This window comes from Phoxinus phoxinus (genome assembly GCF_949152265.1).
Source record: "Phoxinus phoxinus genome assembly, chromosome: 2".
NCBI classification, from domain to species: Eukaryota; Metazoa; Chordata; class Actinopteri; order Cypriniformes; family Leuciscidae; genus Phoxinus; species Phoxinus phoxinus.
In genome coordinates this window covers 30200326-30215774 of record NC_136877.1, presented here as the reverse complement: position 1 = coordinate 30215774, position 15449 = coordinate 30200326, and the positions used below count along the sequence as shown (strand labels likewise).

The window sequence follows — 15449 nt, the reverse complement described above, 5'->3', positions numbered from 1 at the left end:
CTACGATAAGGCTTCCAAATTACAACTAGTAGCGCTGCAACTTTTGGAAAGCTGCCTGATTCTCAACACTGTACACATCAATAATTCATCTTCCCTTTGGGAAACTCCTGCCATGCAGCTGTGATGTGGCTTGTGACCCTGGGAGCGAAGTGAGAATGCTCTAAGACCACAGGCCATACCATGTTTTAATGACTGCTGAGTGACTGCGGCTTATTCATGGACTGTCTATGTAAGGCAGTGTTATAGGCCTTTGGGGTGGAGGTGGAGGGGCAGAGCATATGGTCTGCACAGTTCATCTAACAACAAACTCAATCTCGAACACCGGCAAAGACAGAGAGCACTGTGGACAAATGGAGTAATACCGAAGCATCTGGAACGACCCAGCGGCTGAGAATACAACGCACACAGCTGACTGATCAGAGAAAGGGGTAGATGGACAATTACAAACCTCCCATCAGTATATGGCACTACCTCCATCCTGTTCCTCTCTGTCTGTATGACTACAAAAATAACAACTTGTACTACTACATCCTGATCAGAGCACCCCACGCCATCCGCTCAGAATGCCAAGGGTCATAAACTGCCGACCAACACGATCAGCTCACTCGCTGTCCAAAACAGAAGTTTACTTCATGGCAGAAATTAAAACGACTTCAATTCTATTGGAAATAGAATAGCAAAAATACTGTCTAAATGGTTCTAATGAAGTTGCCCGGGTTCACTTCACTACCTTGAGTGCATATTTGATTTCTGTGATGTGCAGGGCATTAGACGCCACATCAAAATTACAGAAAGCATATTTGCCAAGATCCAAAGCAGCTTAGAGAAATCAATCAGGTATAAAAATCAGCCGTTGGTGCATTAACCCTCCATTAATTCTGTTTGTCTTGAAAACCACACGCATACTGGAAGTTTCACAAGCTCATGGTTTACCATTATGTAAAAAAGGAAGCAAAGTATCTGAAACTACTCTAAAATGCAGCAATTTGCAGCAATTCCTGAAGTCTGATTGTTTAGCATTAGGACAGCATGCCGTCCAAAGTCAGACTGCCAAAATAAGGTGAAACTATTTGAAAGCGCGCAGAGACGCCTGAATTACTTTAATGAAAATGCAGTTAAGTGCAAGATATGCTGATCTCTGACATGTGCATAACATTATAATGAGAACACCACTGTAATAGAAATTTGTAATTTCTTTGTGCTTTAGTTGCCCATATTTCAGCGTTGTCCAGGGAAAAGCACATGTAATTTGTAATATTATTTTCAATAATTTTTTCTCGTCATCATTTTTCAACAGTAGGCCTATGTTAGGGCTGCATGATATTGAAGAAAAATGTGATAACTCGTTAAATAATGCGATATTCAATATGAGCTACGATAATGTACGATAGTGTGTAAAACAAATAATTATTATAAATACTTTTAAAAACACAGTGATATTACATTTACAATTATGCATTGGGCAGACGCTTTTTTCCAAAGCACACATTTACACATTTTAAATTCTTATCAGTTCTTGCTTTCCCTGGGAATCAAACCCATGACTTTGGCGTTGCAAGCTACAGGAAAGCAATGAGGAATATTACCTAAATGTTTCATATTAAATTTTTTTAAGATAAGGAATCATCTCTACAACTTCTGAAAGTGAAAAGCAGTGTTTTGCTAATAGAGAATTACGAAGCGTCCGCCTCCGTCAAATTTCGTGCTGCCTCCGGCTGTCGACAAAACTATCGACTACAGTCTGCTCAGATGACCTTTTTCCACCAACACGGTTGTTGCAGGTTCCTGGCCTGTGACCATTCTCCAAGCGTTCGTTAGTGATGTGCGGATCGCATTATTTCCGCGGATACTGCAGATAATCTGCGGCTCAGACAGGCCAAGTTATAAAAAATTAAATTGCGGGTGGGTCGCGCGTCGATGAGACATAAATCATTAAAAGACTGAACTCTCATTTCACAGTAAAACACAACAAACGTGTCACTTTTAGTTTCGTTTTTCAACGTATTTCTCTTAAGGGAGAAGCAATCAAGGAAAACATGTCTAGAGCACCTTCTAGAGGTCATTATATAAAACACAAAGGAAAAAACCCTACATGAGACTGCTTTATAACTTAACAGCTTTAACTGAAAATATATACAAGCTTCACATACTTATTCTGATAAGAGTGTTTTCCAACAATGATGTAATGAAACAGTGATCATTTAAGTTTGAAGGGAGTAAAGCCTGTGTTTAGGCTATTAAAGAAATGTAATTTTGCCAAACAAGAACTTTTATTTTAAATGAATGTTCATTTAAAACACCACAAACAAACAGCAGCCACATTTTACAGTTTCTCCTGAACCAAAACAACGTATTGTTTGTCATTACACGCATCAGACTCTGATTTATGCATTTCAATGGCAACACTATCATGCCGAAATTAAACTGCAGCAGTCAGGCGGCACTCTTCAGCTTCACCTCATGCAGATATTGCTTTTAGATGTTTCTTTTTTGAAAACAACATGCATTATTGAAAATCGTGTTATTTTTCTAGTCAAATTTTCATAAACATTTTCATGTCATTTTTATTTGTGAACATTCATTTTCATAACAGTATTTTAATAAAAAAATAAAAATTGAATATGAATAACCCACATTTCTGTCAAAATACCATGGTGCACTTAGTGTTACTATTTGTAGATTGAAAAGCCTTCTGACTGTATTGTAGCGCACAGTGTTTATCTTGTTTGTCTGCGCCATTTTATCAGACATTTGTGTTCTTCGCTGAATTCAAGCGCTTCTCACTGGATCTCACAGCGCCGTTTAGTGGTCGCGTAACCGAGACCGATCAGCGTGTAAACCAAGCGGCAACCTCCCTGTCTCTCTCTTGAAACCAACACGGAAATGAATTAAACGGCAATTCATCAACTGGCCGCTTGAGGCTGGCTGCAGAAGGGAGTCAAATCTGTATCTCCCCCATGTTAAAATGCCAAACTTTACAGCAGAAAAAAACATATTTACAGCCTGGTTCTCTCTGTGGCTTTGGTCTATACAGCTAATTTTGCCCTTCATAACAACTGTGAGGGGGGTGAATTTTTTTTATAACTCACCCGTTTAGTTGATTAATATTTAAAGTTCTGCAAAATTAAGGGTGTGTCCACTTTTGAGTGACAGGTGGATTCTCGCTGATATAAATGCTAGCCGGTTAGCCGTCACTTCACCTCAGCAAATTCCAGCTGCTGAACTTGCCATCTCTGCCGTGTTTGTGCTTTTTTTCGGGATTATTTCATATAATTTAATACACCCATTACTTCGCCCACGGCTTTGGATTCCGCCGTTGTCGTCGAGAATCGTTCGAGAGGACAACCAGCGCTGTATTCCAGTAGTTTTCCTCAGTGAACATGCACTATGGATGTCTGACAATTTCGTTGCTTTTTGGAGTTTTCAGATTTAAAAACGTCTATAGATATAAGGCTAACGTTACACTCGTTCTGCGGTACCGTTGCTCTGGAACAGATTATAACATCATGCTTATGTACCGTCAGATGAAATCCTGCAGGTGTCGCTGCTTTCTCCGTCCATGCAATAAATGCACATCCTTGAATGAGCGCGTATTTCTAGCGCATTTACTTGAACTTCATAGGTAATATATCTATGTTTTGACCCATTTGAGAATTGAGATGCGGCCAAAATCAGAATTGGAAATGGACTAAAAAATAAAGCTCTCTACGAACTTGACGAGCGATGCCGCGCTGACGGACCATAGACTGTAATAAAAGAGTGACTGACATGTATGCACATAATCACGGTCACACACACACACTCGGAGTAATATTGTAAAGGTACTGCATAATACATTTTCAACTAGCAGAATAGCTGTACAGAATCACGATACACAGTCTCACTTGTAGCTATGTCTTTTAACTATTATAATATTTCGAAGGGCAAAAACAGGACCTTTTAATTGGCATTCTGATTTTAATCATCAACTGTCAGTGTCACTTTAGCGCGAGCCCCTGTGCAGTCTCAGACTTGGTACTGTGAGTAGCATATAGCATAAGCTCCCAAGCCTGCGCTAACCATGGAGCTAACTCCATTCTTGTGTTCTCAGGTGATAAATAAATTGTTGTAGAAAAAATGTTTTGCCAACAAGCCGGTTCTTGATATTTCAGCCAATCAAATTTTGCTCATATACATACATATTGCTCTAGCACTGTGGTTCTCAAATAGGGGGCCTTGCCCTCGACAAACCTCCAAGGCGACCTCAAGAGGACTCTGCAGAACAAAATCTAACCCGACAGACGTTCAAAAACGGCCCACCAGCGGCTTGGTGCCTTTGGAAAAATTGTCATTTTCCCCTTTTTTCTTTTTGGACAGTTACAGTGAGATTTATTCTGCCTTCAGCAGAACCACCCGTTTCACTACCAAACTGGAGAAAACTCACAGCCAAATCAACCTCTGACGATGACAATAAACTCCTGCTTACATTAATGTGCAACAGAATCAGGCTGAGTCTTAGGATACTCAAATGTGTATCAAAATTAACAATGATACAGACCAAGCATGTGCACATGGTGACGGCACGCATAATATAAGATATAGTCCCTTCCTTCACTACATGCAATAAAGAAGACATTTTTTTATGAAATATATGTAACAATATTGTCATATTTTGTAAATTTTTAAATCAGGGCTGTCAAAATGAAAAACTAAATTAAAATTTTATTCTTAAATATTACTAATATTCAAATGATATTTGAATTAAATTTCAGTTAGAGGGAAAATTGCTTTTGGCTTGTCTCCTGAGGCCACAAGAGAGCGCGATGAGCAAATCCTTAATGCACCACATTGAATTTAAGCAATGAAATAGCGTAGCTGTAGCCTGGTTGACACCAGACCCTTCTCAGTTGTAACCGAGAGTGGGTCTGGGGAAGGTTCATTCACAGCCCATTTCCAAAGGGTGTTCACCGACGGATGTCGCTCAAATGCCTCTGGGCACAACTGGATAGACCTAAGACCAATCAGAGTGATCGTCATTGTGTAAAGCCCTTCTCAATGTTAGTGATTGGTGCCTCGATTTGGAAAAATTGGAAACGGGCTTGAATGGGCTCTTGGCCAGTCAAATTTGCCAAAAGTTCGTCAGGGTTTTCCCAGGCTAGCGTGGCTGTCTGAAAGAATAAAAACGCTGCCTTCGGAGGCCAAGGCACGTCCGAATCTAATGATAGCATTACTAATGATAACTACTCCTAAAATACCTTCATCTGATACATTTTTGCATAACGATATTCTATCCCACAATCCAAAAATAAAGATGGCTTCTAAAAGTTCTAGTTGGTGGTCAGTTTGTGTGTAAATATAAGTTTTTGACCAATAGCAAGAAATTACTATTGTAGTAATTAAATAATTGCTTCGTTATCACCAAAGCTCGCTGTTATTCTATAGATCATTAAACCGTTCCATAGGTACTTTCCTGCGCAAATGCTTTAAATATATATTTTTTAATTGCATAAACAATTATGAGCATAAGAGCATTCGGTATTTATGAATAGTTTAATACAAAGAGCCGAAATGCCAATCACACAGAGTGGCTTTTGTGTTTAAAAACATGACAAGCAGTGGAATGAGAAAGAAAAAAAAACAACGTCTTGAGACATGTTTTTACATGGCTTTCTAAACATGATCTTGTGCGAGACGCGAGTGCAACTATCAAAGATGTCCGTCTAGCGCATGTTTACATAATGGAAAAGCAGCACAGAAAATTAGTTGTGTTTGTGAATGGGGTAAGCTGTTTTGACAGAACCACGATCTTCTCCATTTCTGCAATGTTTTGTATCTAGCGCGACTTGGGTGCTGGAGGGCCACTGTCTTGCACAGTTTAGCTCCAACCCTAATCAAACATATCTGAACAAGCTAATCAATGTCTTCAGGATTACCAGAAAGCTACTGGCAGGTGGTTTTTAGCAGGGTAGAAGCTGAACTCTGCAGTACAGTGACCCTCCAGGACAAAAGTTGCCCATCCCTGATTTAGAGGGTTCAACTGGATAGGCTAACAAAAACATTAAAACGCAACAACGCCATCAGCGCATCTCATGTGCCACGACGCACACCTAAAATTTGAATGCACTGTTTTTGCATTCTACGTGAATTTTTATTTTAAATTGGACAAATATTCAATATTCAAATTTTTATTTGACAGCCCTAGTTTAAATGTATAGGAATAATTATTTAGGTCTTTAATGGCATTCATTAGCCACATTAGCAGGAGCATAAACAGGATTGTTCCCGACAGGTGCTGCTGACCTCCATGTGGTAACTCCGTCCTGGAGAGGGTTGTCATGATTTAACAGCTGCCATGGTGCAGCAACTGTCAGACACAAATTTACCACAGCGAAATCTGACAGAAGTCAAAGCTAAAGAGCTTTTGGCCTGAAAGCATTAGTATGTGAAGTACAAAATGAAACTGAAGACTTTCAGTGGCTCAGTACAAGTATTTTAGTCTCCTCATGAGTGTCTTAAAGGTAACACAGTAGATGATTGATGGCTCCTTTAAAGAGCCTGCACTCTGACACACTTCCCTTCCCCCTGTAATGGAGACATAAACCCCCCTGACTTTGCGCTAAGCGCTCAAACTCACGCCTACAATTGCACTCTAGACTCTCCAGCCGAACGCTCTTCTGAAAACCCTCAGTATTTATGTAAATACACACTCAAATATGAGCAGAGTCTGACAGAATTGTCAGCTCTCAGTTGAAGATAATGTAGGCGTTGCCATGCAGGACAAAAATCCAACTGCAAAGAACAGCCCACCATAGCAGCATCAACTCACAAGCGCGTGTGTGTGCGTACGCTGCACTAACAAGTAACCAAGGAAACGGTTTGTCTTCAATTCAGAGCACTAAACACCAAGGAACAGGGAGTTCATTTCATGCAATTTTGCTTCATGCAGCTCACTAATAGCATGACATAAACTGATAGAAATGGAGGTGCAAAATCCTAAATGACAATGGACCTCCACATGTGTGACTAATACATAATTTAGGCTGATATAAACCGACAATAATTATCCAAATGCTAGCAGAAAAACATCCAAAAACAGAGAGGACTGCATTGAGAGTTTACTCAAATGACACTCATTAAACGTTCAATACTCAAGGAAGGAACTAAAAGCACTGAATGTCCAAATAGTCTGAGGAACATAGGCCACAACTACTCACTTCTATCAAAGAGACTTGAATAGAAACTGAAGTTTAAAGATCAGTATAATGGTTTTGTTTTACACAGTGAAGTTCTCAACAGGCATGCAATCAGGCTTGAAAATAATGAGGTTCCATTTGAGCCAAAAATAAGTCGACTAGCCTACTTTGTGCTTGATACTACACATTTGTCCTTGTCTACAGTCACTGCCTACTTGTTCAGATAAATTAGTATATGTTGATATGAATGTGCTCTGTTTATGTCATTGTTCTGTCGTTGTCTTCTGTCGTCTTTACTGTACTCTTGTTCTGTCGTCTTTACTGTTGTCTATGGAAGGTTTAAAAAAAATGTGTTTGGGCCAGTGTGTACAAATATATAAACAAAAAACAAAGTCTTATCTGCAAGCAAAGTATGCAAAATAATTGCATTCATTCATGTGTGTGGAAAAAATAACGTGTTAAAATGATTTCATGCATTTAACGCACCCACCACAGACTTACGGTCATCTTACATTTCATACAGTTGATTGGTGACAAACATGAAGCAGGGCAAAAACTCACTGCATAATAGAGTCTATAGAATGCACCTAAAATTCAAGATATTGGGGCAAAAATTTCCATGTATGAGTCTCATATGATCTAGTTAAGCAATATCACACAAGTGCTGTTTTTGTATGGACAGAACAAAACTACAGTAAGGACGACAGAGAAAGACGTCAGAACAACAAGACTACATAAACAGAGAACATGTAGGCTATATTAAAATCAGTATATTTTGACAATTATTGAAGACATGGACACATAAAATATACGTATAGTATAATGCACAAAGCAGGCTACTCATTTCTGGCACAAATGGAACCTCATAGAAAATAAACTGAAAATCAACTCATTTGCGACCTCTCAAACTAATCTGTTGGCTGAACATTTGTGTGCGCTGTCTGATGAATCTAGTCAAATCATGTTCTTCTGAGCGCCAGTCAATTGGAATATGAATACTTACCTTTCCCACATTCACGCATGACATTGTGATGTCTCACTTAACAAATAGTCCATTGTAATACATCATAACACAAAAGTGAGAACCACTTACCCTCTCTGTGGCCTTGCTTTTCTGAAACTTTGCTCCCGTCAACCTGTAAAAAGAACATTGTATGTTAGACTGCCATTTTATCTGTGAACATCTGTGATGATTCCCAGTATTTGCGGACTTGCAGTCCTTTACCTCCATTACCGTGCTTATTTGCGGTCTTTGTCTATTGTTTATACTGCGTCTATTAGAGTTGGGTTTTCCCCTTAATAATTCTGGGAGACAGACAGATCTTACAAGAGAGTCCATGCTGCACAATTTGCCAATGTCAGTAAAGGACTGAACAGGTCGGTTAAAAAACTGGCCTCATAGAATGAAGCCTAATGAAATGCAACAGCAGAATACAAGCAAAGCCTATTGACCCTCTACATTAAGATAACATACATTTTCAGTGCAACATTTTTACTTTATTCTCACAATTCTAGCGGTGTATTTTGTCTGACTGGTTACGTGTTGCCAGGGGGTGTAATGTATATTAGTATATAATATACCGGTACTAACTATTACATGTATTAGTTGGAGGAAGATTCATATTCATTACAACATTATGGCTAAATTATATCCAGTTAACAATCTCAGCCAGGTTAAAGAAATCAAGTTCATAATCAAACAGCAAAATTAGTCAAAAACACCAAAGATCCCATTACAAGCAATCACATCAAGCAGAATGATTCTCATTCAATAGCATGTTATCAGCATATGTTGTCTTTTCCCTGAAAATCTTTTACCTACAAGGCTCCCATTCTAGACGCAACTCATTTCTATACCAAACTACAACTGAAGGTCACAACACTGGTAACATAATAAAGCATTCCCAACAGAACACAGTCCAGTCCACATTAGATTACCATTGCATTAAACACCGACTGGTCCTGATATAGGACTATAATGCAGATTCTTTAACTCATGTACAAAAAGCTTTAAAAATGCATTATTCCTATATAACGGTTTGGCTTGGAAGTAAAAGGACAATAGTCCATTGTGATTGTGAAGCTCTTATCAAATGATAGTGATAGTTCACGTGACAGTCCTGAACATCAGCAGCTTTCTGTCCAGCAGGCCTCTGTGCTCAAAAACCAGCAGGCCAGAAACTATTACTTCTCACTGCATTTCACTTTACACATTTTGTTGACATACTTTGTGGAAATAAGCAGCAACATGAGCGAGATTCAAATTAAATTAGATACAAACTGACACTGAATGTGATGATCTCAGAAGTACTTTTGCATGATGTATTTATATTTTATTAGCACGTTAGCTTTAACACAACCAAGTAAAAGGAATATCAGGTAGAGAGATTTAATTCGCAGCAAGTTAGTTAACGTACTAGGACGGAGAGTCGCTAGCTGAACTTGCTATGATCGATAGTTCCCACGATTAAGCCACAAAGCTGCATGTTACTAGCAGCTTTTTGCAAATGGAGAACATGACAGGCTCTGTGCTAAAACTTAACACTGCTACTATACGAACACATTTGCTACGTTCATTTGAATTTAGCCGGGGAGTGACCATGCGTTTTCCAACAGAACCTCTAACGTTAGTTACTTAATTTCTAGACCGATCGCTGTGAAAATACATGCGATTTTAAGACCATATGTGCAACATAGGGAACGACCTGTCCGAGAGTTCTGCTCATCGCCTGCATCGTTTTAATTGCGTTGCATCATTGTTACGCTTCTCAGTGATGCTAAACTTAGCAGAACAGCTCGGACAGCCCGCCGAAGTTACACGGGTTTAGATAACTATTGACCCAACCGTGCATGTACTACTGACCAAAACAGCATCTATAACCGAAATGAGCCCTATGGGCGCGCGGTGGTCGAACTGCTCTTACATAATGACGCATGTTAACGCGTGCTAGCGACCGTAAACAACCACCAGTTAGCTCGCGCAGCTACAACCGTGAACAATCAACACTTACCCTCGATGCCCCCTTTTTCAAACGGAGGGAACTGAGTAGGTATGGTGTGCTGACACAGGGGAATGATTGTTTAGTGGGATTTGTGAATTAGTTAGTTTTCTCAGATTACGTCTTCCCACGACAACCTACTTTCTGGGTGAAACAGGGACGGTGCAAAATGGCTGTCTTTCCTGCATGCACCATCACATTTATTAAAAGGGGATTGGGGTGGAGCCTCTGTCGAAATGTACTGGGCAAATATGTACTTTTGGAGGCGAAACGTTGATAGACGTGACTATAACAACAAATTCTGTTGGTCTTTTATGACGAATTGCCATATAAATACTTAAAACAGAAGTTAGAAGGAATTGATTGAAATACGCCCCCCTTCTTAAAGAGACAGATACACGTTTCTCTCACGTGGTCGCTGAAGTCAATAAATACCCAAAAGGCCTGCGCGTGTGATATGGAGATAAACATCAAATGTGTTCAACTGACAGACTGGAGTTGTGAATTGTCCTTTTAATGTCTGTGCAGTTGTGTTGGTATTATGTGTTTTATTATAGAATGCGTTATATAATGCATTCACAATGCCAAATTATTTTAATCCTAAGAAAGCACAAATACATTATCCACACTGTTAAAAGGACATTAACCAATAACGTCTGCAGGCAAATGTCCATATCCGTTTTTATCCACGCGGTTTGCATGCTATTGGACTATTAACCGGAAATTCTGTTGTAGCATTTTTTTTATTTTATTTTTTTATTTTTTTTATGAATGTAATATATTAATTAATGTTCATTCACAAACACATTAACCAAGAGCATGATAAACTACAAAATTACACGGGACTCTTGCAAAGGTAGGTCATGACTTTTATTTTAAGTCTCCTTCACACACAAAAATTCGCGTCTGATCAGCTTAAGATAGGTAATTTATTTTTTATCTTTTAAAATAGTATTACTGGTCCGGTGAATTCCTTATAATTTAGTCGCTGGATATTATTGGAAACGAGACACTGTATTTAGCCAATTAACTTCCAAAACAGAAGAGGGCAATGTCGAGGATTTGTGACAGGCGTCGAAGAAGAAAAAAAACTTAAAGAGCGTCATATGGTCATATGCAGTGCTAGTTGAGAAAGAATGAAACTTGCGGTGACTCGTTTCCTTCGTTTACATGTGGAACGATGTCCAGTGTTTTAGCAAGGATTTTATTTTATCCCACACTCGCTTACAATGTTGTCATGGAAAAGGTTACCTCCAGACAATGGTTTAATCGCGTGGACCCGACTGTCATTCTTGGTGCTCTCCCATTCAGGTCAATGACAGAAGAGGTTAGATTTGACTTTTACTGTATTTATGGATTACATAATTGTAATGATCCTAGCACATTTATAATTTGCCTCATATCGTAGTCCTGTTTAAGGGTTCAACTATACCCTCTTCTAAACCCTCTTGTCTCATTTGGCTTTAGTTGGTCCAAAAAGAGAAAATCAGAGGAGTCATTACCATGAATGAAGAATATGAAACAAAATATTTCTGCAATTCAGCTGAGGTAAGTGTCTCTCCTAACTCTTTCACTCATTCCGAATCCTAACTACTATAATAACAGATGGCAATGTAAATCTAAGGATGCTTATATTAATAACAGGAGTGGCGAGCTGTTGGCGTTGAGCAGATCAGACTGGACACGGTGGACCTGACAGGTGTCCCCAGCCTAGAGCACATCCACAAGGGTGTGGACTTCACCTTGAGGCATCGACAGCAAGGCAGTAGTGTCTATATTCACTGCAAGGCCGGCCGTTCACGCAGTGCAACTATTGCAGCTGCATACCTCATCAGGGTGGGTATCAGTCTGCCTGCCCTAGTACACCATGAACAAAAGTAAAACCAACAGCATCAATACAAAAAGCTCTGTATCATAGGTCACCACTGTATACAATATTTGTCATTGTGTGGTTGCACATTTCTTTAGCACATTGTTTGAGCATTGTACAAGACGCACCTGAAATTTTTTCGGCATAATATTGTTGGTGGATATTTTTGGAGAGAAAACATTAATATATAGGTTAATTCAAGTGATGCTGTTCACTTCTCTACATGAAACTCACACATGCATGCAGAATACAAAGGGACTTTTATCTTAAAGTGCCCCTATTATGCTATTTTAAAGTTTCCTAATGTTGTTTTGGAGTCTCCTACAACAGGTTTACATGCATCAAAGGTACAAAAAAAAGAGTAAAATTTTTCCATAATATACATTTACACATCACCACATATTCAATGATTCTTAAACGGCTCGTCAGATTAATTTTTTTATTCTTTATTTAACCAGGAAAAGCCCATTGAGATTAAAAATCTCTTTTGCAAGGGAGACCTGGCCAAGATAGGCAGCAAAATTACATCACATCATTTCATACATACAAAGACACACAAGAAACAAATAAATTAATAGAAACAGTATGAAAGCCAATTATGCACTTACAATGACATCTCAATAAAAACATTGACATGTGACGGATTTCAACTCAAAACATCTCATTCTCAACTTAAAAACACTCAAAGGAATCAAGTTGTTCTGCAGCAAATTCCATGTAGAGGGAGCAGAATAAACAAAGGCCTTTTTACCCTGCTCAGTACTGACACGAAAAACGATTCATTTCATTGACTCAGAGTCTACTCTTACTTTTGAAAGACAATAACTTTATATACGGTGCACTTTCAGATTTAAAACTTTGCAGAATGTTTTCATTCACTTAGAGCTATGTTACACATTACATGAAAGGTCATTTTCAAAAATCCATAATAGGGGCCCTTTAAGCTTCACTTCTCCTTTTTTAAAGAATAAACCATACAAAATTTCACTGATTATACACACGCAGTATATTATTTATATGAATTTGTTCCTTCTTGAACCAGTATCAACCAGTTATTTCTGAAGATGCTTACCGGTATATACAATCATATGCATTGTATAATGTAGTTATATAAAGGGAAAGAAAAACAGTTCTGTCAAACGAATGTTAGGAGACTCAAGAGTGTGACAGTCTTTGGAATCTGCATTTGATGTTAAACCAAGGTTATAACCATGTAAAATAATTAGAATTTATACTTCGTAATATAGGAATATATTATATTTTTATTTTAAAATATGCCAACATTCACTCTTAAACGTGTCTAATATGTCAAAAACAGCTCTATTAATGTTCTTTTTCTCATCACTGTTATGAATTAGCCTACATTAATCACAGTTTAGTTGTTTGCATCAATAGATATTGTCTCCCTCAATGTCTATGGTAGTTATGGCCCTGTGTTTAACCTTTATTCTCCTTTCACAGCTACACTGTTGGAGTCCAGAGGAGGCCTGTAAGATGCTGGCCTCAGTCCGGCCTCATGTGCTGATCCGCTCAGCCCAGCTGGAGGTGCTGCAGGAGTACTATAAGCAAGTCTGTGCTTCAGAGTCCAGCTAGAAGATACACAGTGTACAAATGCAAACATTTATGCCGAATCTCATATGCAGTACATTGTTAATGAGTTGTTTCTCCTTGCTGGAGTGCATATTTTTATATATACAGTATATATGTATAAGAATTTGTGTACTATACATAAAAATAGACTTTTATAAGCTATAATGTCAATCTGGATCATCGGTTATATTGTGATTCTTTATTTTTTTTAAAAAAAAATTATAATCTCAGGTGTTAAGACAGTACATTTCCAAATTGTAATTATTTTTGTTTGAGATAGTGATTTTTTTATAATATTAGAACAGATTTATTTTTATTTTTTTATCCCACCTAGCCTCTTTGTGTTGGAAGCTGTTCAAAAACCTGGTTCTTTGTGATTATGTATAAGATCATGATATTTTTTAATTGTCGACAGTAAACATAATCTTGAATTCCTTTTTTGGCAGCTTAACGGAGCCTATTTTTTAAATTATTGTTATACACTATAATGAAATAGAGAGAGGTGTACAACTGGTTATGTACTGACTTATTTAAAACCATTTCAAATACATTTTAATTAATATGATGAAATAATGGTATGCTGTGGTCTATTTAGTGAAATATGTGAACAGCGTTTGTATCATATTTGATAAGTTTAAATGCTTCTAAACTATTCACATGATTAAAACATTGTTCAAAAACTTGTTGCACAATATCTTGGTTAGGTCAGAAAGCTTTATTAATCCCCCTGAGGGGAAACTCTTGCCATCATTCCACATACACATCTCAAACAGTACAAACAATTACATCAAATTAAACAAAAACTAAGACATAATTAAAAATACTATTCAAAATACAACAACTGCAGCTGTGATAAAAGACCTTTTAAATCGGTCAGTGGTTTTTTAATTTTGACCTTGTTCTCTTTTCAACCGCGACCTCAAGTGAATCGAGTAAGTCCAATAAAAACCAGCCTTCCTAATTTTATAAATCCTATTTTTGTCATCCAGACTCCACATACTACCTCCCCAACAGAGCACAGCGTAAAACAAAACACTGGCCAGGATGCCCTGAAAAATTCTTAATACCAAAGGATCTTAACTTCCTCAAAACGAGTTTCAGTTTAATCTACTGTCCAAGATATTTATAAGACTGAACTCTATTCTGACCTTTAATTGTAACTGGTAATACAGTTTCTTTATTAAATCAATAATCAGCTCCATGGTCTTCTCCACAATTTATTCTCTAATTTACCATACCTTTTGCCCTATTGATAGATTGATAGTTCATACACTTAAGTAAAAGGCCTTTTTGTATGAATCTATAAATGTCCTCCTTCAGGTCTTCTTGGTGCAGATGACGTTTTGCTGTAAAATATACAATAATAAAAATGTAAGAATAACTGTTCTATTGTTAGTGATATTATAAGATAGTCATTCACTGGACTGAAGCAACTTAGGTTGACTTGATTATCCATACATATTTTTATTTTATTTTTTTAAGTTAAAATATATGTATCATCCAATATGATACAACAGGCTTTTGAGGAAAGTTTATTGCATTGCCCCCACAATTAAAACTACAGCGCTTTGATCATTAGAAATATTATTAGGGGGCAACTGACGTTTAGGTTATTTATCAGTCTGTTATACTGTTATTGAAATCTCAATGGTTTAGGCTGCTTACATTTTGGCCAAATAACAACATCCGCAACAAATTGCATATTTGTGTTAAGCTTTGACCTTTGAAAAGAAGATGTTTCTCTCCTCCTTGAGTGTGAGCTCCATATTCTCGATATATATTAGGCTATATGGGCCATACACAACTGATTTATTAAAT

The 15449-nt window shown here is 37.8% G+C and overlaps 2 protein-coding genes across 10 annotated transcripts in view; one reads left to right on the top strand and one right to left on the bottom strand.

The window, feature by feature from the left end:
- celf1 (cugbp, Elav-like family member 1) overlaps positions 1–10528 on the bottom strand; it is a 29472-nt gene extending 18944 nt beyond the window's left edge. For 3 of the 9 annotated variants that reach the window (XM_079594328.1, XM_079594335.1, XM_079594334.1), the window contains exons 1-2: positions 10184–10459; positions 8266–8308 (exon numbers count right to left, since the gene is read on the bottom strand). The gene's annotated coding sequence lies outside the window, so the exon portion shown is untranslated. Of the gene's footprint in view, positions 1–3009; positions 3021–8265; positions 8309–10183 lie in introns of those variants that run through there. The other 6 variants (XM_079594339.1, XM_079594340.1, XM_079594329.1 and 3 more) reach the window with 5 other exon arrangements.
- Positions 10529–11049: 521 nt separating this feature from the next.
- ptpmt1 (protein tyrosine phosphatase mitochondrial 1) lies at positions 11050–14828 on the top strand. Its single transcript, XM_079594453.1, has 4 exons — positions 11050–11498; positions 11639–11719; positions 11816–12007; positions 13503–14828. The coding sequence occupies exons 1-4, from the start codon at positions 11352–11354 to the stop codon at positions 13632–13634; spliced, it is 552 nt and encodes a 183-aa protein (XP_079450579.1). The 5' UTR covers positions 11050–11351; the 3' UTR covers positions 13635–14828.
- Positions 14829–15449: the final 621 nt, after the last annotated feature.